General features: G+C 43.5%; 1 protein-coding gene across 1 annotated transcript in view; it reads left to right on the top strand.

Moving 5' to 3' along the window:
* LOC101930851 (TGF-beta receptor type-2-like) overlaps positions 1-27,113 on the top strand; it is a 53,787-nt gene that overhangs the window by 10,926 nt on the left and 15,748 nt on the right. Inside the window, exon 2 of the mRNA XM_005279831.4 lies at positions 21,211-21,361. Within this exon, the coding sequence (XP_005279888.1) occupies positions 21,211-21,361 (151 nt within the window). The remainder of the gene's footprint in view (positions 1-21,210; positions 21,362-27,113) is intronic.

The following is a 27,113-nucleotide window of genomic DNA, read 5'->3' on the forward strand; positions in this document are numbered from 1 at the left end:
CTGTTGCAAGAACAGGGACCGGATTATGAGCTGCACCTCTGAGTGACATAGCCTGGGGCATGCGGGGTGGGGGGGCAACACAGCAGTGGCTATGTGCCACCTTTCTGTCCCCAGTTCAGGGCTTTTATGGTGGCTGGGGTGACTGCTGGTCACAGTTCCACATGTAGCAATCACGTAGTGCAGAATAGCCAGAGAGTAGAGTTCTCTGGCCACACCCCTCCCAAAATGCCCCTTCCTATCTTTGTCATGCACCTACTTCTGCCATGCACCTACTCCAGGGGCTGCGAGACAGGGTATGTCATGGGGATTCTACTCACTGCTGGGCCCCCGCCCATGGCTGTGTCCTGGGATTAGCTCTGCTTAGGCTGAGGCTCACGTCCGTCTCTCACTCGCGTCATAGCCCTTTTCTAGGAGTGCTTCCTCTTTGTCACTTGGCCCTTTGTCTTCATGGCCTGGCCCTCCGGCCAGGTCACTATAAAGTTTTCCCCTTCCAGGGTAACAAAGTGGACCCACTATCCGGGTGCCATTCCAGACAGTCTTCCCAATCAAGACTGTGCCACATCCCCTATGGCTAGTAGGGGAACCCAAGCCCACCTGCTATTCCAGGTGCCAGCTCAGGAACTCTATGCCCAGCAACCACAGTCTGCTCAATCTCTGACCTTCTTGCTCTTTCCCTGGGCTCTTTCCTACCTTTCTTCCCTATCTTCTGGATCCCACACTGGGTTACTACTGGAGCTTCCTCTACTCCCTGTGGCTACTTCACCCTCTCTTGGGTTCTTCCCAGAGTCTGTATTCCAAGGGAGGATCCCAGGGCTTAAGAACATAACATAAGAACGGCCATACTGGATCAGACCAATGGTCCATCTAGCCCAGTATCCTATCTTCTGACAGTAGCTGGTGCCAGATGCTTCAGAGGCAATGAACATAACAGGGCAATTTTTGAGTGATCCATCCCCTGTCATCCAGTCCTAGATTCTAGCAATCAAAGGTTTAGGGACACCGAGAGCATGAGGTTGCACTCCTGACCATCTTGGCTAATTGTCATTGATGGACCTATCCTCTATGAACTTATCTAATTCTTTTTGGAACCCAGATATAGTTTTGGCCTTCACAACATCCCCTGCAACCAGTTTCACATGTTGACTATGCATTGTGTGAAGAAATACTTCCTTTTGTTTGTATTAAACCTGCTGCCTATTAATTTCATTGGGTGACCCCTAGCTTGTGTGTTATGTCAAAGGGTAAATAACACTTCCCTATTCATTTTCTCCACACCATTCATAATTTTATAGACCTCTATCATATCCCCCTTCAGTCATCTCCTTTCCAAGCTGAACATTCCCAGTTTTTTTAATCTCTCCTCATATGGACCTGTTCCATAGCCCTAATAATTTTTCTTGGCCTTCTCTGTACTTTTTCCATTTCTAATATATCTTTTTTGAGATGGGGCAACCAGAACTGGACACGGTATTCAAGGTGTGCACATACCATGGAGTTATACGTGTTATATAGAGGCATTATGATAGGAAATTATCTATTCCTTTTCTAATGGTTCCTAACATGCTGCTAGCTTTTTTGACCACTACTGCACATTGAGCAAATGTTTTCAGAGAACTAGCCACTATGACTCCAAGATCTCTTTCTTGAGTGGTAACAGGAATTTAGACCCCGTCATTTTGTGTGTGTAATTAGGATTATGTTTTCCAAGTGGATTACTTTTCACTTAACAAATGAATTTCAACATTGCCGTCACCAGTTTTGTGAGATCCCTTTGTAACTCTTTGCAGTCTGCTTTGGACTTTACTATCTTGAGTAATTTTGTATTGTCTGCAAACTTTGCCACCTCACTGTTTACCCCTTTTTCCAGATAAATTATGAATACTTGCACAGCATAGATCCCAGTAGTACAGATCCTTGGGTGACCCTGCTATTTACCTCTCTCCACTGTGAAAACTGACTGTTTATTCCTACCTTTTATTTCCTATCTTTTAATGATTACTTCCCTTCCCTCTTATCCCATGACTGCTTACATTGTCAAGGCTTTATTAAAGTCTAAAGGTCACCCTTGTCCACCTGCTGTATGACCCCCTTAGAACTTCTCCTTGTCTTTAGCCAACTCCCCTCTTCTCTAGGGAGTGACTGCAGAGTTCCTCCCTGCAGCCCTTCTCCTATACCAACTTCCTCTCTTTATAAGCTTATCCCAGCTCAACCCCAGCAGGCTTTATCAGTCATTAGGCCTTAGCAGTCCCTGGCTTTCCGCCAGGTGTAGCCTATAGCTTAATTGGCCTGTTTTACCTGTTTGGGCCTGGTGTGGGGTGGGTACCCCCTCACAGGGCAGCATAGAGTCACCTATGTTACTCTTGTGCCATATTTATGGCACAGGAATTCCCTGATAGGGAATCTACCTGGGTTCCATCCCCTTTACCCAAACACCACATATATGAGCTACATAGTTGGCTGGAAACACTAATCACCATGTTGCGGGAGAGATAGCTCAGTGGTTTGAGCATTGGCCTGCTAAACCCAGGGTTGTGAGTTCAATCCTTGAGGGGGCCATTTAGGGATCTGGGGCAAAAATCTGTCTGGGGATTGGTCCTGCCTTGAGCAGGGGGTTGCACTAGATGACCTCCCAAGGTCCCTTCCAACCCTCATATTCTATGGTTTGTTTGTGAGGATGTTCTGGGACCTGCTTCCACACTGGAAGTGCAATTCCATCCCAGGCCATTCAGCCACATCAATTCTCTTGCCCATAGCCCATGTGTTCAGGCGATGCTTAGGGACCAGGATTTGCACACACCTAATACTGCCATTAAATTCAGTGGCTAGTTTTGTGTGCCGAGGACTTGCAGGCACTTTTTGAGGACTTTTCTCATAAGAAATAGTCTTATTTGTGCAGAGATGTTTCTTTCTTTCTGGGCTGCAGTCGGTTAAAATTATTTTTGTTGTGCATTCTTCCACATAGCGTATGACAACAATCCACACCAACATGGGATTGTCATTGCTCATTGCAGGGCCGGCTCCAGCTTTTTTGCCGCCCCGAGCGGCGAAGCAAAAATAAATAAATAAATAAATAAATAAATAGAAAGAAAGATAAAGCCAATCGGCGGCACCTCAATCGTGACGCTTCATTCTACGGCGGCAATTCAGCGGCGGGTCCTTTGTTCCCTCTCTTCCTCTTTGGCGGCACTTCAGCGGCAGCTCAAAGAGGAAAAGGGGGAGTGACGGACTCACCGCCGAATTGCTGCTGAAGACCCGGACGTGCCGCCCCTTTCCATTGGCTGCTCCAAGCATCTGCTTCCTTCGCTGGTGCCTGGAGCCGGCCCTGGCTAATTGACATTTTTCACAGATTTGCCCAGTTGCTCACAATCAGGGAAGTATTTGAATCAAGGAATGTGCGTAAACCAAGTGACAATTTTAAAAAGTGACTTTGATGCTTCAATTTTTGGATGCCCCAACCTTTATGGGTGCCTTGCACTTTCTGAAAATGAGACCCCATTAAGATGTTTCCAGCTCAACAATTGAAAATCACTAAACACTTTTGAAAATTTTAACCAACATACTTAGGAATTTACAAATGTAAGGCTTGTTACTGAGTACGCTCATATCCACTGACTTCAGCAACTAAAGTCCAGACTAGTGGATTTTATTTTAAGTGTGGTTTATCTAGAGCAAAAATAAGATAGAAAGAAAAAAGAAGTGGCTACAAAAACTATCATTCCATGTACCTGGAAGAGGAAACTATTCTCACTTATCATCATCAACTATCAATTGATTTAATTGGTCATTTGTGTTTCTTGCAAAAAATGGAAGATACGGATGACCTACTCAGTATCACTGTACATTGACAGTTAAGAATATTCCACATTAAAATTGATGATACTCTGACACTGTTTAGACATAAGAGTTTTTCACACCAATTTCCAAAGTGAAACTATGTTTCACTGTTTTACTTACATATCATTTATGTTATTAATTTGTTGGCCAAATTATGTTCATTATGTCTAGGTAAATCAGAGATTTAATTATTTTTCATGACACATCATCATAAAAGGCAATGAACACCTATTGAAAGAAACATGATCATAATTTAATCCTGTGCATACATATATAAATTGTAACTAATATTTTGTAATAATACTTTGCAGTTTTATAGTGCCTTCCATGTGAGGATCTCAAAGTGTTTTACAAATATTAATTATTTAAGCCTCACAACATCTTGGTAAAGTAGGGAAGTGTTAGTAGCCGCATTTTAAGGTGCAGTGTTGATCAGTTGGCCGTATACCTGCGCATTCAAAAGTTTGGGTTTCTTTTAAGTTCAACCTTTACTTTCAGTTTCCTGGTTTAGGCTTGATTGGTTTGTTTTTTTCAGGAGGTTTGGAGCACGGTTGGTATTAATAATTACAGTGCCCTTATAAAGGTGTGTTTTTTAAAACCTCTATGTTATGGATATGTATTCTCAACTTTAACAATGTTTTTGTCCGGTACAACAGGATAAAGTATTTGGTATCTTGTAGGCTATAATATTTACAAATAAAGCTGGTAAACATTTTATTGACCAGTTCTTTTAGTTGGTTGAAAAACAGGAAAATTTTGGCAAAAATGGTAACATTTCTTGTACAAAAATTTTAAATTATGAAAAAAATTCCATCAGCTTTCTTTCCGGGTATGGGCACATGGGCCTGGTGGGAATGTTAAGATGAAGTACTAATACCAATGCAAATAAATTATGACTGTTCATAACACTTCATAAGAAGATCTTTCGGAAGGACATTTCTATATTTTTCAGCTTGTTGAGACTGTTATTTCCAAGTTTGGGTAGAAACATATAAGAGTTTTATTAGATATGAAGGAATAGTCAGTGTTGGAATTTTCTGATAAAAGTACATTTATTTACATCACTGTAAATAAATAATCAAAAGGATTAAAAGATGCTTAAGTTAGTAGATCACAATACTCTGTTATAACAGCTACTCCATTCCAACATGTCTTTGCTGGCTCATCAAAGTCCTAACAGATGGTAAATAGAACGTGTGCCAGGAATTTTCAAACACTCCCCAGGAAGTTCATCTAAATCATCAGTAAACCATTTGCACTTGAAACAGAGCAAACTCTGTTGCCCAAATGTGACCCAGATAATGTTTCTGTTATGTTTACCTATTCTGAGGATATCTTTAGGTTTTTTTTTTTTTATTGCCCTTTTTGTTCTCCTACTTCCATCTGCTCCTGCAGAGCTAGGAAAATACACACAATGCTCAGTTCCTGGGCAAAAAAATATAGAAATATTTTTCCTAAGGTCAAGGCATAGCAGCCTGTGGGCCAAATACAGCTCACTTTGTTCTGCTATTTGGCCTATTGCTACTTTCACCATTAATATGGGCAGCAGGTGGCCTACAAAGACTACAGTTCCCTGGTCAGTGTCTTACTCGGAATGGCGTTTGAATGACGGTGAGCTGGCTGAGACAAAATCATCCAATCTGACCTTTTGTCGGTAGCCCGGAAGAAAAAAGCAGAAAAAGACGGAGCTGGTGCTAGATCCCTCCTTTTGCCACTCAGGTTTGCAACCTGTATTTTATCTAAGTATCTTATATGGGCCCTATCATTGTAGCATCTGAATGCCACAGACTCACTAATATATTTATCCTCACAACACCCCTGCAATGTAGGAAAGTGCTAGTATCCCTATATTACAGAAGAAGAACGGAGGCCCAGAGAGATTAAGTGACTTGCCTGAGATCACACAGGAAGTCTGTGGCAGAGCAGAAAATTGAATCCCAGGTCTCTCCAGTGCCTTAACCATTGGACCATCTTCATCAGCTTCTAGACACCCTGATAGTAGCTCTAGACAAAAGCACTTCACAGCATTAGTACCAGCCAGTAGATTGTAATTTTTTCTTTCATATGGGGTCCTCACCTCAATGACCCATGATTTAGCCACGTGGAGATAGGATTATTACCATGTGCTCTTCATGGGGATGCAGTTTCTTCTTTCTAGTCGTGACATGGTGTATTCTGAGATGTTGGCTTTAGTCTGTAAAGTCGTAAATGGGTAGGGGTCCTTGGAGAGCTGGTAGAATTATTTCATGAGTATGTTGTCATTATTCAACCAGCTCTAGGTCCTGTTCACCTCCGGGACCTTCAGGTCACACCTTCTGTTCTCTCAGGCTTTTCCAGGTGGATCTGAAGGGGAGGCAAATGGGGTGAGAGTGTCTAGGGGGGAGTAATTGGAGAGTTTTAGGTTGGAGGAGCTCAAGGTTGTTCTTAGCTTTTGGACATTGGTATGACATTATTATAAAGAGTCTACACATGGCTTTGGGGGAGCACATGTTAATAAACTGAAGTACACACACATAATGAGATGGCCGATTGCTTCTGGGACCCATGAGTTGTATCTCCGTATTAAAGATGATGATAGACGCATTCCGCTCCATTTTCACTGAATTAGGTAATTAGACATGGTCCTCTAGCACTGACAAGCAGCCCATATGGCCCCCTAGTTGGACAAAGTTTGGATACCATAATTTACATAGTAACTATTCACATTTGAATTTCATAATACTGTAATTAACATACAGCTGCTGCATTTTTAACAGGTTAGGAACAATTATCACAGGGTAAACCCACAGTTGCTTTTCTCCTCCACACCAGTTTACATTGCAGGGTAATTGCTTTCGGACGTATCGAACATAATTACACAGTAATCTGCAAGCGCCAATACACACTATGCAGTTACATGGTATTAAAAACAATATTAAGTTGTCATGTCATTAAAGAGCAGTTAACTAGTATTTATGTCCTGTGTGACTTGAAGTATTACTGTAATTTCTACCACTGTGCTGACATACAACCCAACTGGCCAGATTTTCAATGGAATTTACTGGGTGTTGAGCACTTTTGAAAACGTGGTACCTACTAACCTCAGGGGTGTAATGGTGTATCAAGAGTTATAACCACCCATGCCTGGTTTTAGAACAACCTTGTTCATTTGACGTGTTACAGGCAGAGTGCCAACCTGTTGTAATACTCATGTTGATTTGTGAATGCACCCAGGGCCAATTCCCACTTGCTCTCCTGTTGTCATGACCTATATACTGCAGTAGGACCCTATCAGATGCCCTGATTAAATTGTTTCTTCCCCTAGATGGTGACTTTTATTATTTAGGACTAGTCAGATTAACTCAGTCTGGCACAGGAATCACCCATAGGGAGCCATGGGCAATCATTTTAAAATTACATCACCGTAACAGAATGTTCTGTTACAAGTTCTTATATTCTTTCTCAACATCGTAAGGCCCCGATTCAGCAAAGCACTCAAGCATGTGCTTAATTTTAATGACTTGACTTAGTTGTTTGCCAAATAGGGATGGAATTAAGTACATGCATAAAGTTAAGCCAGTGCTTAAGAGGTCTGCTGAATCTGAGCCTTATTGAGTTGAGAAACAATGGTACCAACTCGTAACAGAACAAAATGTTGGAGTGCTTTGATTAACCAGGTCTTGAAAACAAGCAAAATATTTGCAGACATTTCGGTGAATAATTTCTAACAACATTTTAAAAATCAGCATTTTCCAATGGGCCTCTCTTTTTAGTAAAAAGATTTCAATCAGCTCTGTATGAAACTGAAATATAAGTGGCTACAGTAAAATTTGCTTAAACATTTAACTATGGAGATTCCTGTGGGGTTTGCCATACTCCTGTCACTCGATGCTGAAGAAACGTCACTCCTGAAACAGCCTGAGGTTGAGGTTACATTGATTTAGGTTGACTCGTGCCCTCAAAATGTATGTAAATTCTATACCTCTTTTTGCTTGCATTCATATCCTTTCTGGGTCTGATCCAAAGCCCACTGAATTTAATAGGTGTCTTTCCACTGATTTCAATGGACTTTCTATCAGGTCCTCCTTAACTTCAAAATCTCAAGTACATAGGTTATTATTTTTCTTTTTATAAGTCTTCCTTTGCCCACTAATTGTTACTTTTTTAAAAAAATCACTTTAAGTAAAACAGAAATCATAAATCAGTATACCAGAGGTACCCGCATTTTAATGAACATTGAGAAAGATCCATAAAAAAGGGAAAGATTGCTTCATTACGATAAATGTTATTACTTTAATCATCTAAACCAAAAGAATAAATGGAGAATATTACCTTATAATTTCTTGTCGTTTAATGCAGCCCAATCCTTCCATAACTTTATTCCTCAGGGGTAGTAATTAGAGCCTGAATGAGGAGCAAGAGGGAAAAGCATCCTGTAATTATTCTTTTGAATTTGAAAAAGGATTTCAGTTCAGCCCATTCATGACCCTTTTGCATTTGCTTTCCACAAACATTTGATCAGCACAGTTTTGCTAGCACGAATGGTCATAGGAAATGAATTCAAACTTGAATATTCAGCCAAAGCTAATAAATTATATATTTGATTCTAATATTCAAACTTCAAAATGCACCCTAGGGTGGTAAGCTAGTTACAGTATGTTAAGCATTGGATAACTCCAAAAGAAATATTAATAAAACAAATCATCTAAGCAAGGAAGAGAACCAGTACCATGATTTAGGTCACTAGCCAACAAAGCACAAATGCCAAAGTGCATTTGCCACCAATTGCTTGTGAACTAGTCGCACTATGGGAAAAAATCCTGTAGAATGAATATGTTAAGAACGATCAGTTTGCAATTGCATCATACATTTTGGGTAGATTGTCACAGCCCTCTCTCAGCCACACAGGGGAGCAAAGGCACCCTCCTCCCTATTCCCCTGCTCAGATTGTGACTTCAGCTACAACCCGATATTCCCTGCAAGCAAGTGGGTGGGGCATGAGAGGAGCCCTGACTGTGGGCAGCCCCATATAAAATAGTTGACTCCTCTCTTCCCCCGGACTAAGTGTCGGGAGCAGCGAAGGGAGTGTGACTGCCTGAGTAACAATTCATTCGCTGCTCCTGGGATGACCCAGGTTGTTCTTCCCCTTCCTAGCGAATCAGTCTAACCTTCTGTGCACAGCAGAGGCAAAATCTGAAAATTAAATTATTTGCCTTGCATTATTCACTCAGCTCAAGGTGCAGGCAATGGGCCTGATTTTTAAAGGTAATTAGGTGCCTAAAGATGCACCTAGGCACCTAGTGCGATTTTCAGAGGATCCTGGATGTCTGACTCCCCAATGGGAGCTGAATATCTGCATCTTTAGGTGCCTAAAGGCCTTTACACATCTGACCCTATGGCTCGAATGTGCTTCTCTAGTAGCATTGCCTAGTGGGGAGGAGGCTAGAAGTGCTGTGACACACAAGGGAGACTAGAGGTGGTTACCAAGCTGAGCAGAACCTTGTGCACGCTGCTCCTGTTTAACCCCGCCCCCAACCCCCCAGGGTTTGCATGACCCCAAACTCTGGGCAGGAAGAATTTGGCTGGAGTCGTGTATTACGCCTTGTGTGAACCTATTATACATAAAGCTGAGGAGGACTGGTAGGAAGTTGTGTTCAAGGATCCCATAAAGGGCGGAGCGCACAATACAGAAGGGGCAGCCCTAGGAGGGAGGGAACAGTAGCAGCTTTGTCTCTGGATTCTGGGCTGCTGTGTGGGCCAAATGGCACCTCAGAGGCTGTTCTAACTGATGGTAGCCTCCCCAGAGCTGCCTATGGGCTACACAGCCGCCTGGAATCCCCCATAGTGCTCAGCGCCATGGGCACGCACCCTCCCAGCACTACACCCCCTGCGCGGGGAGGGGCAATATAATGTTGATTACATTGGCCCTACTTTTCTCCTGCTCTGAAGGAATTCTCCCTCAACCCCCTGCAGCACCCATATGGCCCTTAGATACCATGATACCACTGCAACAGGGACCAGAATCAGCCTCTGAATCAGCAAACCAACTACTTGTGTTGTGTTGGTTTCGTTTGGGTTATTCCCAATGCACGACCGTTTGCTAAGGGCCTCGCTGCAGGAGATCACAAGAGAAGAGCTGGTGACAGTACTATGAAGATGGCTCTATCCATTAGAGAGAATACAGCATGCAGTTACCTTTAGCTCTTCAGTCCCAGCCACCAGTGCACATTCTGATCTGTAGCCAACACACTGAGCTCTGTCGGACATAAACTTAAGAAACAGCTGTCTGATCAAAGGGCTGCAGTGCACAGTCTGCGCTTAATGGCTGGCAGGTGTTGGGTCATATCTCCGCCTAGCCCTCCCAGGGCCACCTCCCTTTCCTCCCCCCCCAGCCTGCCACCACGTAGCGGCTCTCCCCTGTCGTACAATAGGCAAGCCCTCTCATCCGAGGACTGGTCAGCCACCATCCAGACCCATGCACCTATCCCTTCTGCTATTGAGTACCTGCCTGGGGAAGCTGTGTTGCTTTCCTTCCCTTGACTGCCTGTTCGGCAGCCCCGGCTTCCTGCCTACTTCTCAGCACTCACTATGGGGGGTCCCCACAACAAGCCTGCCTCTTCTGCTCCCCATTACACCTTTTCCACCAATGGCTCCTGGTTGTTCGGTGTGACCACTTGGGACTGCCTCACACAGATATCACGACTCATCCCACCTGCTCAGGAAGTGCCCATCTGCCATGATTCCTGCTGCAAACCAGCCAGAGAGAAAATTGAGGGAGGTGAAAGGGTCAATTCCTATACTTTCAAAGTTCAAGCTGACTGTCTAACTGACTCCTAACGCTAGCTTGCAGTCAAGCTGAGTGAAAATAACAGTTTTAGTTTACAACCATCCTCATTTCATGTGCAGAGTTTATACGATAGAAAATAAAAGCCAGAGCGTGCAAAGTACAATCATTTCTCTTTAATGGTATGGAAATTGCTTCATTATTACTAGAAAAACGTGAACTCCTTGTGCACGTTTTATGTGTGTGTATGTGCTATGCATTGCACTGCAAAGGGTGCAACGGTGGAATCCAGAAATAAAAAAAATGACTCAGAGGCTGTAGGCTCGATGAGTCAGTCAGCACTGTTGTTGTTTTCAAACCAAAAGGAGGGCGCACAATATGGAAAATAATTATCAGTACCACTGTGCCGCAACAAACTTGTCATCTACTGCAGTGGCACTCTGGTGAGACTGCCCCCGGGAATTCTATATTCAGTACAGGGCACCTTATTACCAGGAAGATGGAGACAAACTAGTGGGAGTTCAGAAAAAGAACAACATCTGTGATTAAGGGGGCTGGTGGGATTGGCTTAAATGGAAAGACTGAAAGAACTTAGCATTGTGTATCCTGCAGCCCTTTCTCACGCAAGAATCAAAGGGACTATTTATGTGATCAAGAATTTTCCAGGATCAGGCTTTTAAATATGGATAGCTGGCTATATGACAACTAAGGGAGGAGGAAGATGATAATTGCCTGCACATGTTCCAAGGAGAGGGAATAACTGCAGAACCTCCTCAGAGAATGGAGGTTGTTCGTAACTCCGAAATGTTCGTAACGCTGAACAAAACGTTACTGTTGTTGTTTCAAAAGTTTACAACTGAACATTGACTTAATACAGCTTTGTAACTTTACTATGCAGAAGGAAAATTCTGCTTTTAGCCATCTTAATTTAAATGAAACAAGCACAGAAACAGTTTCCTTACCTTGTCAAATCTTTTTTTTTTTTTTGAAACTTTCTCTTTATTTTTTAGTAGTGTACATTTAACACACAGTACTGTATTTGCTGGGGGGGCGGGGGGGTTGATCTCTGCTGCTGTCTGATTGTGTACTTCCAGTTCCAAATGAGGTGTGTGGTTGACTGGTCAGTTCATAATTCTGGTGTTCATAACTCTGAGGTTCTATTGTATTCTGGGTGGTACAAGGGGACATAACTAGAAGCAATGGATAAAATTCAGAATAGAAAAATTTAGACTTAATAGATAAAGAATTCCTAACAATGGAATAATCTGCCAAAGGAAGAAGTGGAAATTCCATTGCTTGGGACACTTAACATCAGACTGGGCAAAGCACTAAAAAAATAGTAGGATGTAATGCAGGAATGGTGCACTGGGGATCGGCTAAATGACATGCAGTAACAGCAACTAGATATTATGTTGAGGAGCACATTAAAGAATACCATAGACGGATAGAAAAGATGTATTATCTAATCTATCTTTAATTTCTATGCTCCTGTGATTTCAAGAGCTGGAGAACAACTGCATGAGCCAAAGAAATTGAAGCAAAACATAAGATAATCCTTGCATATCATTCTGGGCTCACTCCGGCTTTCTGTTAGCTAGAATGATACCATTGACTGCACTGGTACTGACTGCAGAAATCTCACGCATGGTATGATGTTTGTTCTGTGACATTGCACCCATATGTTACTGTATAAAACTTCATCATATAATGATAAACTGTCATGAGGCAAATGCCACATGTAAAGCCCAGTAATGACAATGGCACTTAGACATTAGTGATGAGAAATACAATAGATTAGACAGCCAGACAGGAGAGAGATCTTATTCTACAGATCTCCATTATTCCAATTTTACAGCAGTTTTGAGAACGTTCCTGGTATCGCCCAAGCACGTCAGCATTTACTTTGTAATAGGCCTAAGCATTACTTACAAAAACACACCAATTTAAAGAAGATACTTTTAGCAAAAGGTAAATGACAGAATAAGTTCGTTACTATCCTATCTTTAAAAAAGGTCCAGCTAGTCCACAAAGGATATACTGCACGTCTGACTTGGCCTCAGGAAGCACTGTGTCTAATGCAATCAAAATCGACCCTTTTTTATTCACCAGGATACATTATGGACTCACTCCAGCCTTCACAAGTGCAGTAGTTTATTGTATAGGGCAACTTGAGGGCAGGATTCAGTTGTATGAACCAAATGAAGTGCAAGTAACACCACAGGTGCTGAAACTAAGGGTGCAGGGGGAGGGGCAGCTGCACCCCCTGGCTTGAAGTGGTTTCCATTGTATACAGCGTTTACAGTTTGGTTCAGTGGCTCTCAACACCTCCATGATAAAAATTGTTCCAGCAGCACTGAGATTCTAATCGGAGATGTGCTTTGCTCATCATGGGGTATCCTGGAAAATTTGCTACTGAATCTCTCCAGCTCCAATAATTTGGACTGTCCTCTCCTTGATACCCAGGTGTATATATGGAGTCTAAAAGTATCTATGTGAGGAACAGACATTTGAAAATAATGGGCTCTTCAGTCTAGCAGACAAAGGAATAACAAGATCCAATGGCTGGAAGTTGAAGCCAGACAAATTCAGACTCGATAAAAGGCACACATTGTTAACAATGAGGGTAACAGCCATTAAAGCAATTTACCAAGTGCGAGGTGGATTCAGCTGGAACCTGCCTTTTGCTTCACTGGCACATATGCGACGTACGACACATTCCTTGCCATCCTTACTGGTTATCATTTGGGGCCAATGATACTGTGACTTTGCAGAAGGCCCAGCACAGACGTTACATGATATGGAGCCAAACGGGGATATGGAACCTGTTTGAGATATGCTGTGGAAGAGGATTGCTCCCTCGTGCGCTCCCAGTGACTTCAACCGTCACTGTGTTATCTGAGCACTTCCCCCTGGTGCATTCAGATTATCCACTGGGGGCCTGAGGTTTCAGGGACTGAATTAAGTCTATTGAGGGGAACAAGATTGGTGCAGAAAGCTGCTGGGAAAGCGATTTTAGGTCACCATATAAACAGGAAGAATATGGTCCATTGTGTGTAGAAAACAAGTATCTTAAAGGGGACTGTGAAAGGGTTCCTCTTCTACTCCAGGAAAAGCCTGGCCGATAAGACCTGTTAGTGAATTAAGCAGTACACAGGTACACCAAAGTACTGTCACCATGTGCGTTTACTGTTCGTCTTCTTCATAAACTCCCGTACAAACTAAAACCACATAGTAACAGAGAATTCTTTCCCATGTTTCTGGCTGGTGGGTCTTGCCCACGTGCCCAGGGTCTAACTGATTGCCATATTTGGGGTCAGGAAGGAATTTTCCCCTGGGTCAAATTGGCAGAGACCTTGGGGATTTTTCGCCTTCCTCTGCAGCATGGGGTATGGATCACTTGCAGGTTTAAACTAATGTAAATGATGGATTCTCTGTAACTTGAAGTCTTTAAATCATGATTTGCAGACTACAGTAACTCGGCCAGAGGTTAGGGGTCTATTACAGGAGTGGGTGGGTGAGTTTCTGTGGCCTGCAATGTGCAGGAGGTCAGACTAGATGATCATGATGCTCCCTTCTGGCCTTGAAGTCTGAGGCTGTGAGTAAGTTATGAGAAGCTCCTTTCCTGCGTCCAGGGTTAGCCTTTTACACTTCCTGCTTTCCTACCTGGTCTCTCCAGCTGGTGAGCTCAATTACCTCATTAACTCATCAAATTACCAACAAGTGGAAATGCTCCCTTCTATCCTAACCACACCCCATGCCCTGGGTGTTCTAAGTGACCAGGGTGCTGGCTTCCAGAGCCCAATTTGAAGCTGTTAACAGCACCCTGTCATGGGGACAATTGCAAGTGCAAAAATGGTAGAACATGGGCCCCTCTGGGCTGAGGTGAGCAATAGCACACAGGCAACAGGGTAGAACACAGGCCCCTCAAAGCAACTGAAAAGCAAACTTTAAAGCCCCTTGGGCTGTGGTATCAGTTCTGCTGCTCCAGTAAGAGATATCCTAAAAAATTTTTGTGGTTCATGTCTGTGTTCAAATGCTTAGAGTCAGCTCTTATCCTTTCTGAAACAGCTTCTGATTCATAGCAACCAACACCAAAATGCATGAACCTGTTCACATACACAAGGACACAAAAGATTACTGTGGAGGAAGAGACAAAGCACAAAGTAACCCACCTATTGGTGACTTCAGACCACCCTTCCAAACTGTTGTTTCACAGTAACTTTGACTACCTATTATTTTATTGGCTCATATCACGTCCTTATGGCTTCAATTTATTTTTTGGAAAACTCACCCCGCATTTAATTAGTTTATAGTTCGTTCCAAGTTTTGCTTATCCAGCTTTTTTTTAAGTTTTTATTTTGATGTTTAGCATTTGCCTCAGCAACATCTGGAACCCCTTTATGGAAGCGTATTGTTACTTTTACTGCTTGTGCAGCTTTATTAAATCATCTGAGTATTAATATTGAAAGTGTTCATCTGGGTCTAATTAGGACACTCTGAGTGATGTGGCAGCTAAACCGTGCCTACGAGCTAATTGTTCAGGGACACAAAGTTCTGAAGGAACTTTGGTGGGTTTCTTACACTTATTTTTACTTGTTAAAAAAGAGAAGGTGTTCCTGCCATAATCTCTCTCAGAAAAGCTAATGGAATCCATGCAAAACATAGTTTAAGACAATCTCCACAGAATTTTGACTCAATGCAACATTATTTATTGATCTTATTTACATAATTATATTAGATTTTTTTTAATTGATATTTGCCTTGATTTCTTCATTGTGCAGTACAAATGACACTGTCAAATCGTTAGTTCCTCCACAGGCACTGGTACAATATTGTCTGGTTAAACAAGCTGAGACCCTGAGCCTGGAAATCAAAAGGAATGCACAGAATCTGACTGCACGTGGTGTTTTGCAGGATAGGGGCATAAACAACAAACCAAACTAAATCATTCTTTAGAGAACGTGGTATGTCCACACACACTTCAGCAACTGTTACAACTGCACGTAGTTCATTCACTATTCCATTCCAGTATTTACAGTCACAAAACATTGTTTCCAAGCAAACACATAGTGAGCAACGTCACAGTTTCAGAGCAACTGCACCTGTACAGACGCTCCCCGGGTTACGCAATACCCGACTTACACAAATTTGCACTTACGGAAAAAGTTCCATAAGCCAGAAATAGGATTTTCGAGTTGCAGAAATTTTTGCGTAACGTACGAGTATACGTTTCCGACTTATGCAAAATTCGAGTTACGCAAGGCTTTCTGGAACGGAACGATTGCATAAGTCGGGGGGCGTCTATATTCCTCCTCCGTAGTCCATCAAGGGCAACTACTTCAGGCTTCCAGACATCACCTCTGTTGGGCGGAGAACCTCATCTCACTTCCTCCTGACCGTGGATTTAAAGGCTGCACAGCTCCCTGCCTTACCCTGTGTAATCCCCAGCAAGCCAGACTGCCTAAAAGGCCAGTGTTTGTGCCTGGCTTTCTTTTCAAGGGCTATAACCAGTGGATTTCCCACAACTATAAGCTACGACATAGCTCCTTCTAAGCAAACATTTATTCTTAAAATAAAAGCATGACAGAGAAAACATGCTAAAACAAAAGGCATGCTAAAAGTGTGCTAGGTCACCTCTAACTCCAGCCTCAGGCTCTGCTAGGTTTTAGTCCTTCAAAACCCACAAGTGGGTTTTCCCCAGGGTTACAAGTTCATGTGGCTTAGATCCAGATCCAAAACCATTTCTTTATACAGCTTTGGCCTTTGATCTTGGCCTACTGACTGCCTGTCACAGAAGACAATGACCCTCACCTCAGGGCATGGCTTCAAAAGGCTGGGGTTTTGCATAAGCAGAATTGCGATAATTTGCATGAATTTCTCTCTTAACACTTATTGTCCCAATATAGTCTTTTGAACTCCCAGATCTCACATCTGTCACATCTCCCCACTAGAGAGATTACATACAATCATGGCCCACAATAATATTATGAGATCTTTCAGGGATATTGTGGGGAATTGCCACATCTGTCACAAGCAGAATGTAAACAGGATAATATGTGGACTGACGTGGGGACTAATGAAATGAACACATGACTGGAAGCCAGGAGCTCCTGGTTCTGTCACTGTCTATCTTTTATGCCTCAGTTTCACCATCTGTAACACAAGAATAATAATCCTTATCTATCTTGTATGGGTGCGATAACATTTTTTGAAGATAAAAAGCACCACACAGCTGTTGAGTATAATTACTGATCCACCTTCCCAACTCCTGTTGACTGCAACAGGGGTTATTCACAGGAATGGCAGTAAATCAAGCGCTATCTATTAGTGTCTTTCTTAGTAAATGGATCCAAAAATTCTAACGGGAGGCCCCCAGATCTTCACTCATGGAATCTTTCATTTTCTTTTCATTTTACCCCCATAGCTTGTGTGCTTCCTCTCCTTTGCAGACAACAGAGGAACAATCCTCCTCTTCCGGTTTGAGTTTCCCCAGGTGGATATTTGACACAGGCCGGCTCAAGCACTGGTCTTGTTCACTAGGCTTCAGGAGGACATCTGTAAAGAAAAGCATAGAGCCTTCCCACTCAATCTAGTTTTTCAGCATAGCTGGTCACCAACATTCTAGCTTCGTCTTCTGAGGAAGACGGTCATCACCCAAATTATATCTGCATCACCCTTTTCCCCTAGATCCCCCAGCGAGTGCTTGCAATGAGCCCTTCAGCAGCAAAGCTGGGAGCTGGATTCCAATTTCTCCACAGTTGTAGTGACAGAGGGCCAGTTGCACTAAGACCACTCTGGTAAACATGTAAAGGGACCTTAAAGGGGGCATGAGAATGTAAAATGTAAAATGAGAATCAGACCTGGAGAGAGATGAGCTGGTGAGACCCAGACCTGGATTGACTCTTTAAAGCTAAGGGGCATTTGGCGCCAGGGTTTCAGGTCAGGCCAGTTTTAGGAGGTCCAGTAGCAGTGTTCAAAGCAGTGTGCTTGGGAGGTTATCCTCCAATCCTGGTCTCACTGAGGTCATCAGCAAAATCACCATTGGCTTCAATAGGGCCAGGAGCTGGCCCAAAGTGCAGAACTCTTGGTATCAGTTTGTACCGAAGTTTTATAGTAACCTTGCCTATCTTCTTGGTTTGACCCCCCATCCCTGTCCTCCCAAATTCCCATCTCACAGCCACAATGCTGCTTCTTGGAGATGCCCTTGTTGTGTGGCATTTTAACTCTTTCATGGGTCAATTAAAAAAAAATTCCTCTTCACAGTTGACGGAATCAACAGATTTGTCTGCGCCAGCCAGGCTTCCTTCTTGGTTGTGAACCTTGGGCTCAGATCTGTAAATGGTTTATTTCTGGGTGTAAGGGTTCCAATTGTTCTTTTATTGATGCACGTCAGAGGGGCAGCAGTGCTGATGGAAGGATCACACTAGGCCCACGAGATGATGTCAGAGCGGCCTGCACTCCTTAGATTTGGGAAGCAAGGAAGTTAAAATCCCTTAATGCCATGAGGCATTTTTCCACTCCCTCTCTAACTCAAAGATTGTCTTTGGGGTTTTCTCCCCCCAGGTGCCGGTTACGTATGTTTAGACTAATGGCTAAGGGGGTACCACAGGATGCCTTTGAGTTCACTAGTGGATAACTATGCCTGCACTTAGAGAACATCCAAGGCTAGGTTCTTTCCCCAGATGTGTGTCAATAGGAAATTCGTCCCAGGGCAGAATTTGACTTTTTCATAGAATAAACTTTAGATAATTAATGATGGAAAACTTTGAACTCCATTAGACCCGGATGAAAAGGACACAAAGATATTGGAGAAGGCTGACTTTATTCCCAGCTGAGGCACTCAGTTACCACAGTGATGGGTGTGATATCAATTCCTAGAGAGAATGTTATTACACTGGATTTTTGGCACTGCTATCCAAAATATAAAGTAACAATAACTAAGATACTTGGGGCCAGATTTTCAGGAGCTCGGAGTTAGGCACTGAAGGGAAAAGGTCGGATGCCCAAAGTGTTCAGCAGCCAGCGGATCCCATTGATAGGGACTGTACTGAGGATTGCCTTATTGAGAACAGTGGCGGCTGCAGGGTGATCAGCACAGTTGAGTACCTGGTCACTTCACTCAGGTGCCTAAATACGAGCCCTTTGGAGAAATCTGGACAAAAAGCACATTCTGCCTGGGGTACTTAAAAATTATACTTCAATATAGACAACTCGAGCAACCGAAAATTAGGACTCCGTATATATTAACTGGCCTTTTATTTTGCTATGGTCATCTGCTACTAGATTCTTTGCCGTGTGATAAGATTAAAGGAACAAGTCCTTTCTCTGCCACAGCAAAATAAGGCACAATATCATCCTTGGTACAACTGCGGCGTCCCTCACTAACATACCGTAGGGCTGGTGGCATCAGTGCTTCTTTTAAAGAGTTCCTGAAGTTTTTGCTACAAAGTTCTGACACTTGGCATTCAAAGACCTGATCCTGAAAATCCGTATTCCTGTGAGGAGTTAGACAACTGAAGCAAGAGGCACCTTTGAAATCAGTGGGACAGCTCATGTGAGTAGGGACTAGGTAGGTGAGTGGGAGTTTGCAGGATTGGGGCTCTATTTTGAAAATTAAGTTTCAGGCTAGTCTTCTGGAAAAATAAACACATGAACACATGGCCAAAGTTTTCAAATCTAGGTGACTAAAGTTAGGCTCCTAACTTAGAGTGCCCTGATTTTCAAAGGCTACGATTTTCCGAGTCTCACAGCGGATTTGGAAACCCAATTCTCATTAAAATTAATGGGATGATTATATTAAGGACATAAAACCAATCATTGTCACAGGAGAATCAGGCACAGTGGGGTTTTAATGGGAATTGGGTGTCCAAATCTCTTTGGTAGTTTTGAAAATCTCATTGTGAAGTGGAGAGAGCTGACAGCTCTCATTGAAATCAGCGAGGATTTTAGATACTCAGCGCCTTTGAAAATCAGGCTATGTTAATTCGGTGCCTACATTTGGGCTATTTTTAAAAAAAAATTATTTGATGGCTCTTTTGTTTGCCCTTTTTAAATCAAAATAAGCAGCTTTCCAACAGGAAGTTTAAATTTAGCTGAGATTTATTCCTTAACCTAAAATAGTTCCTTCAGCTCTGGTACAAAAATAAATATGATTTTGTACCCAGGCCACGTACACAGCAGCTACTGCACGCCTGCTGCAATTATTTCTTCATCGTGGTGTGTGTTTAGAAAAAAGGTGTCTGTACACAACAGTATCCTGTGCTGCAGAAAGTACTACCCAAAGGCTTTCAGTTAGAGGGAGGGCCTCACCTTGAAAAGTCTGGGTCCAGAGTGAAATCCAGAAACCCCTCCCCCACCAAAGCTCAGCATTGTTCAGAACAGAGGTTTTGAGCTGGCCCATTAGAACATCAGAGGCACTAGCTAACTTCAGATTCAGACCAACATTTCCAACCTCCTCATCCCATCCCTAAGTTCAGGGGCATTTGGAAGAAAGGTTGTGGTTCACTTATCTCTCAACGCCCATCAAAGGGAAAACAACACTAATCTTTAGCTCCAATATAGCACTTCTTCTCTGCAGATCTCAAAGCATTTTATAAAGTAATTTTCTTTATCTCCATTTTACAGATGGAGAAACGGAGGTCAAGTGATCACAGTCAAGGTCACACAGTAGCGGGGTGGACGTAGCATCCCAATTAAATGGGTGCATCCTACTAAATCCAGTGTAACCGCGTGTGACAAGAAGTACAAAGAGATGATGACACAATGACAGTGCCAGGGGTGGGTGTGTGGTCTGGTGGGGGCCAGCCTCAGTGCAGGGCCAGTCCCGGTTACGCACGGCAGTGAGAGACATCCCACCCGAGATGCGATGGGGGAGGTGGCTCCACTCAGCATCTGTTCCCAGCTGTTGAGAGAGTCCCTGCCACAAGCCCAGTGCCCCGCCCCCATCCTTGCCGCCTGGAGACTGGGACACACTGAGGTATTGCCTCTCCCCTGGTGCTCCCTCTGGGGAGATTTTGCCCTTTGGGCCTCTGGCATCATTATGCAGCAACATGGCCAGGAGCAGCGCCACCATGACACAGGGCCCAGGCTTTGGAGCCATGTGCAACTTCTTGTGCAAATGAGCAAATTAAGCTCCCCCTCGCCCCCACAGGGTGTTTTTGCACCCTTGGTTTTCCACGAACTCCCACTAAAGCTACGCCCCTCCCCTGCTGCCTAGTGGGTCAGTAGCAGAGCCAGGAATAGAACCCAAGTCTCCTGACTCCCAGTCCCGTGCGCTATCCACTGGACCACACTGCCTTTGGCAGCTCAGAATTTTCAGCTTTGAAATAAGCACTCTCCAGCAGGACCTGCTTCCTTGGTGCTCATGTAGTTGCAGTTGCTGTCTGTGAATTCTGGCCTAACACATTTGACCAAAGAGTTCAGTAAAGGAAAACGATTAACCAATGCACTTACAAACAGCAGAGTGAGCTCGGGCTTGTGCGCAGGCTTCCCTCTCTCCTCCTGTGGTTCTGTGAATCACACAGTTTTTCATAGGCAAACTAAGTGCCAGCTAAGACTCGAGACAAGAGTGACAAAGAAAATCAATAATTCAAAGGCGTTGTTTCTATTTGCAGCATGTTCTGCCGGGGCACGAAGAAATCTGAAGACCAACTTGTGTAAATGGTGCGACTCCACCTCCCCAGTGTGTGAGGAAAAGGTGTGCTACAGCAACTGTAATTTGAACTCCTATTGTGAGAGTCCATATGAAATCTGTGTGGCCATATGGTAAGCAACAATCCTATTACCAATGTGCTTTCTGTATGTGTGACGAAGCGGGGATTTTCCCTTGTTATGTTGTATGGGAGTCTTATTTTTGAGCCTATGTGAGTTTTACTGTTTTGCATGAATACTGTGTGTGCCTGCCTCAGTTTCCCTGTGTATTGCACCAATGCATAGGTGGTGGGATAAGGGTGTATGACTTTGGCTGAGACCCCCGGGGGCAGATGATGCTGCTCCAGCTGCAATGGCTTCGTAACTTGAGACCCAGAAGGGGGATGCAACCAGGTGATGACCAGGTGACACTTTGCCTGAGAAGCAAGACAAAGACCAGGAGGAGGAGCATCAGGCGTGTCAGAAGTCTGGTAGCTGGAACCTGGGCAGCCTGCTTGTGGGGACTGGAAGAGAGGGAGTCCAGGGTGTCTGGCCCAAGGTCCCCCAAGATGGACTTCGCTGAAAGTCACTGATTTCTGTGCTCAGACATTTTGTTCTACGCGGTGTTCCTGTCGACTAATAAACCTTCCGTTTTACATTGGTTGAAAGTCACTGCTGGCTGTGGAGTTGGGGTGCAGGGCCCTCTGGCTTCCCCAGGAGCCCTGCATGGGCGGACTTGCTGCGGGAAGCACACGGTGTGGAAAGGGATGCCTCATGCTCTGAGGTCAGACCCAGGAAGGTGGAAGCTTCTTGCCCTGGTGACAGTATGCTCAGAGAGAGGAGGCATGCTCCCCCAGAGTCCTGGCTGGCTTCATACGGAGCAGTTCCAGAGCATTGGCCCAGTGACTCCGTGACAGTATGGTAAAAAGTATCTGAATTATTTAAAAGTGCATGGAGCCAGTGCCATAAAACTAAGCAGAAATTCTAGCCCTGCACTCATACAGAGGATCCCAATGGTCCCTTCTGACCTTGGAACCTATGAATCTCCTATTCGCGATATAGGGAAATGCTGTGATTGGCTGGGCCAGGCAATTTGTAGTTTCATATTAGCTAGCAGGTTGAGATGAAGACTAGGCTCCCCGTAGTCTTCACCTTGACCTGCTAATTAGCCTCAAAGCTGCAAATTGCTTTGTCTTCACTATGGTTTTCCCTTGAGTTAGTTACCATGTGTTAGCTAACACACCTTTTTTCTAAGTAAAGACAAGGCCTTGAAGTCTGAAAACAAAACTGAATCTCTCTCTGGGGGATAGTAACCCCAAGACATTTCATTGGCTCTATCAGCAGAAGCCCACAGTTGCCGGAGAAACCAAAACAGCAGCATTAATCGTCTCACATGGAATCGAACTGTAAATACTCACAGCAAATCACTCACCTCGTCTGGTGAGGAAGTCACCCGGTGGCCACAGGATAACAGTTCCTTATTAATAAATCACTAAGGAAGAGGTAGGTATGTTTCTGTGAGCTGTGAAAGAGTCGGTGGTATGAAAGCCCGTCACCACACAGCCACACCTCTCTTTCCTCCTCCTCCTCCTCAGCATCTTCACTTGCCAGGAGCTTGTTAGCACAATCTTATCCTGCCCCGGCAGGCTGTTAGCAGGCAGTCGCCACAGAGGATACAGCTTGTTCTGTTTTGTGGAATTCAGATTTCCTGTGTGAAGACGCCCCAGAAGACATTGACCTTTTAGGGGCAAATCCACTGAAGTCAATTCAGACTCCTACTGCCTAGAGTGGACTTTAGATCCCATCTTCTGTTGACAAAGGCACATTTAAGCAACTTTTCCTAGTGTTTTATTTGGTACCCAGCTTTATATCAATCGTTTTTTCTCCTGTATGCTCCAGGTGTAAGTGACAAGTTCACCCCCAAAATACAATCTTGTTCTCCGTGACCCAGAAGGGAGATCATTATTGTAACTTTCTGAATTATTTTCCTCAAGGTTATTGGGGGCCCCCTTGATGCACTAGGTCAGGTGTCCTTCGGCATTCAGGTTTCAGGATTGTAGTTCAGTTTTCCACATAGGCTAGTGGCTAAAGAAGAGCAGATCTGGGTTCTATCCCTGGCTCTACCACTGACTTTCTGAGCAACGTTGAACAAGTCATGGAACCTCTGTGTGCCTCACTTTCCCCACTTGGCGATCCCAGGATGGGAGATCATCATGAGTGCAAAGGTAATTATGTCTATAGTTTCCTTATGCACAGGAACTCCCAGGTTGCATGACCTAGCCTCGTTTTTTCAAGGTCTCCATATGGTCTCCAGTGCGTTGGCATTCGATCTCTTAGAAGCACATTGCATTCATCCACTCTGGAGAGACTTGGGTGGGTACCTTCAGTCTTCACCCCCCACGAGTGGGGAAAGCATCCAGCTGACAACTTGCCGACTGCAGGGTTTTTTTGCCACTCTTGGTGCAGAGCATGGTGGAGGCCCGTCTGGAAGAGTTACATGTTCACAGTCCTAGCAGCGGTAAATGTGACTTGGTAAAAGTGCCTGTTTTCACTGGAGGTTGTGGCACAGTTACCGCAGTCACTCTCTGGGGCTGGCTTTGCATTGGCTTTTCATTTCCTTCCAAATCTGTGTTCTTGAAACGCTGATAAAAGCTGTTTTTGAAAGAAAAACCCAAGAGTCCAAAGAAAACACGACGACTCAGTTTTGTGGTTAAGCTCTTCCCCCTGGAGACCATTGTCAGTGCTCTCTGCAAAGCGCCGGGACACGCATCTAATTCTGGAATGCTGCTTTCACAGTTACTAACAGGAAACCATTCTATTAGCTGTTAAATAGATATGGCTCTATACCGTGCACACACATGCGCCACCCATTAGAACTGGAACAATCTCCCAGTTAATAGCTGCCAAGCTCCCCCCCCTCCTCTCCTTAAAAAAAAGTCTGAGACCTTATGAGGCACTCCAGCTGTATTGACCATACAACACGGTACAGCCATGGAGAGGGGCTACTATTGCCATGTATGTTACTCACCATCCAGCCCTGTGTACATCTGTGGTGCTATACAAAGGACACTATTTTGCGCTTTGACAGCACCGTCTGTCCAAGGATCTCCGGGTGCTTTGCTGACATTTAGTTCACAATACCCGTGAGATGAGATGAAGTACAGACATACGGAGAACTGAAGTATCCAAATCACACAGGGAGTCTGTGGCAGAGCCAGGAATATTGTTCTGGTCTCCTGACTCCCATTCTTGTGTCTCAGCCCCAAGACCATTTTTCTGCCCCTTATAATGAATACGGGTATATGCACAAATTCATACTGTTCCCTGTCAGAGCAGTATCAAACCCTTCGTCTTCAAAGATCTTCACAAAGTTGCTCCCCCTCTGACCTCTCTGCTCTTACCCTGATCACCTTTTCACTTAGCCCGAGTTGCTTCCCTGGGGATGCCTTCTTTGCCCACATCCATCTTCAGACCTTATTTTGTTCTGATTTCCCAAGAACAATGCCACACACTAGCTTCCATGTCCCAGACCCTCAAAAGGTATCTGGGCTCCTAACTTCTACTGATTACCTTTGAGGATCTGGGCTCAAGTGACTACCTGATCAGAGTGTCCTAATCAGATACTACAGTGATGGAGGCCATGTACCAAGACAGATTCCTGTCCCTATCGGTCATTCTAATCTATATAGGTTCTCATACAACGTTTATCTACCTAGTTTCTGAATCCAGGCATCCTCCTCCTAAAACACTTGTCCGAACCCACTTCTCAAGGAGTGTTATATTCCTATCGGCTCGGATACTTTTGAAATAACTTAATTCAATAATAAAGTAACATTTGGTTGCCACCAAGACACATGCACCAAGCATCCAAGGGCCTACATAACCATATGTTCTCTCTTACCATTTCCTGTTTGTTCTCAGTTTAATCTAATTGTCATCTGTATTGTAAAGCACTATGTATATTGTGATGATATACAAGCAATAAACAATAACTAAAAATGGACCCAAGCTATTGAATTTGGATCTAGTTGGATTTCCATTGACTTTAACAGGCTGTTTGACATCATAACATGACATAGTATAGAATACTAATTTAAAATAAAACCTCAAAGTACAGACTACTGCTATCATAGCTTTGGCCCAATTCTGCCAACCTTATTCATGTGAGTAATTCCACTAAAATGAATGCAGCTTCTCGAGTGAGTTTTCAGGATCAGGTCCTTAAATATTTTAACTATTTTTTATTATTGACTAAAACAACACAGCTACATGGGATGCAGAAAATTCATCAACATTTAATTCAAAATGTATGCTGTTCAACCAAATGCATTAATTCCAGAAAGTGAAATCTTTTGAGAAGTCAATTACTACTGATATTATAATATGATTTCTATAAGAACAGCCATCTGGATCAGACCAAAGGTCCATCTAGCCCAGTATCCGGTCTTCTGACGGTGGCCAATGCCAGGTGCCCCAAAGGGAACGAACACAACAGATAATCACCACAATCACATACTGGACATGCTCAGGGCCCTATTACCTGCACATTATAGTTTTGTCAATCAAAAGATCAAGACATCTTTAGAAGCAGTAAAGAGTGTCCAAAGGCTAGTTATGTCCTCTATAGAATGAAAGTCAGATATGGTCATTCAAGGATGAAATGTTAAACCTAGCAATACCTAAAGATGCCAGTAGGTGCCTAAAGACCTTTAAAAATCTGGCCCTGAGACACACTTGAAAATATTCCACAACGCCCTTGTTAAAAAGGCTGGTGATCTAGGGTACTAAAAGTAAATGAACTCTGTCCATTAAAAATATTGTTTAACTAGAGTATTGTACAACTCTAGGATTGATTACATTATAACACCTCATATAAAAACATCGAGAATTATTCCTCTGATAAGGTTTATTGTATGCATTTTCAGGGCATTGCTCACTGTATTACCTGGGTGTAGTTAAATGGTGCAGTTATGTTTAAAAAAAACAACACTGCCGTTGCCTTCTGCATAGAAACCCACTGAAGGGGGAAAAATTCTCCTGGAACCTCCAAGACATCAAGGTCTCTGTTTCCTCTGAGTTGTCCCATTTGGAGTAGGGAGAAACAAGGATATTTGCCCCTTTAGATCCATGGCTCTTCTGAGATCCACAGGGAAATCCTGCATTCCAAGACCCTTCACAACGTTCCCTAGATGTCCACTCCATCTTTCATGTCAGTACAGCTCTTTCCAGAGCCACTGTCCTTTGTAGGCCCCCTGCTGGTGGCTACCCCTGAAGTCTCCCTCAGGGGATGTCTGGAGGGTAAATATCAGGAGATAATGCTCAGAAGGGACATCACCCATTCTTTCTGTTCAATAGTTACTCAATAACTGAATTAGTTATGTAAACATGGGCACAAACACACATATTGGGCATGCTCAGGGCCCTATTTCCTGCATGTTATAATTTTGTCAAATCAAAAGGTCAAGACATCTCTAGAAACAGTGAAGAGTTATCCAAAGATTAGTTCTGTCCCCTGTGGAATGAAAGCCAGACATGGGGTGGTCATTCAAGGACAGCATGTTAAACCTAGCAATTAAACCACAAACTTGGTGACCAACTGAGGAATAGTCCAGAAAATACCATTTATTGGCTCCACCTGAAAAAGAAGAATGAAATACAAGTGCTTATCCAAGTACCTTCTTCTGAGTGAACATTTTTATCAGCTAAATTACTGGCACATCTTGGAGAGCAGAGATTTGGATCACCATCACCACCGGTTGCAGACATATCATTGTAATTAAATATTATCATCTCTAGGTGCTACCACAACACAATTGTTGGACCCCGCACAAGTTTCTCTTCGGGAACCTGTGACAGCATTCATTTGTAGTGATACAGAAACAGCTTC

The sequence above is a fragment of the Chrysemys picta genome, chromosome 11 (assembly GCF_011386835.1).
Source record: "Chrysemys picta bellii isolate R12L10 chromosome 11, ASM1138683v2, whole genome shotgun sequence".
Classification (NCBI taxonomy): Eukaryota; Metazoa; Chordata; order Testudines; family Emydidae; genus Chrysemys; species Chrysemys picta.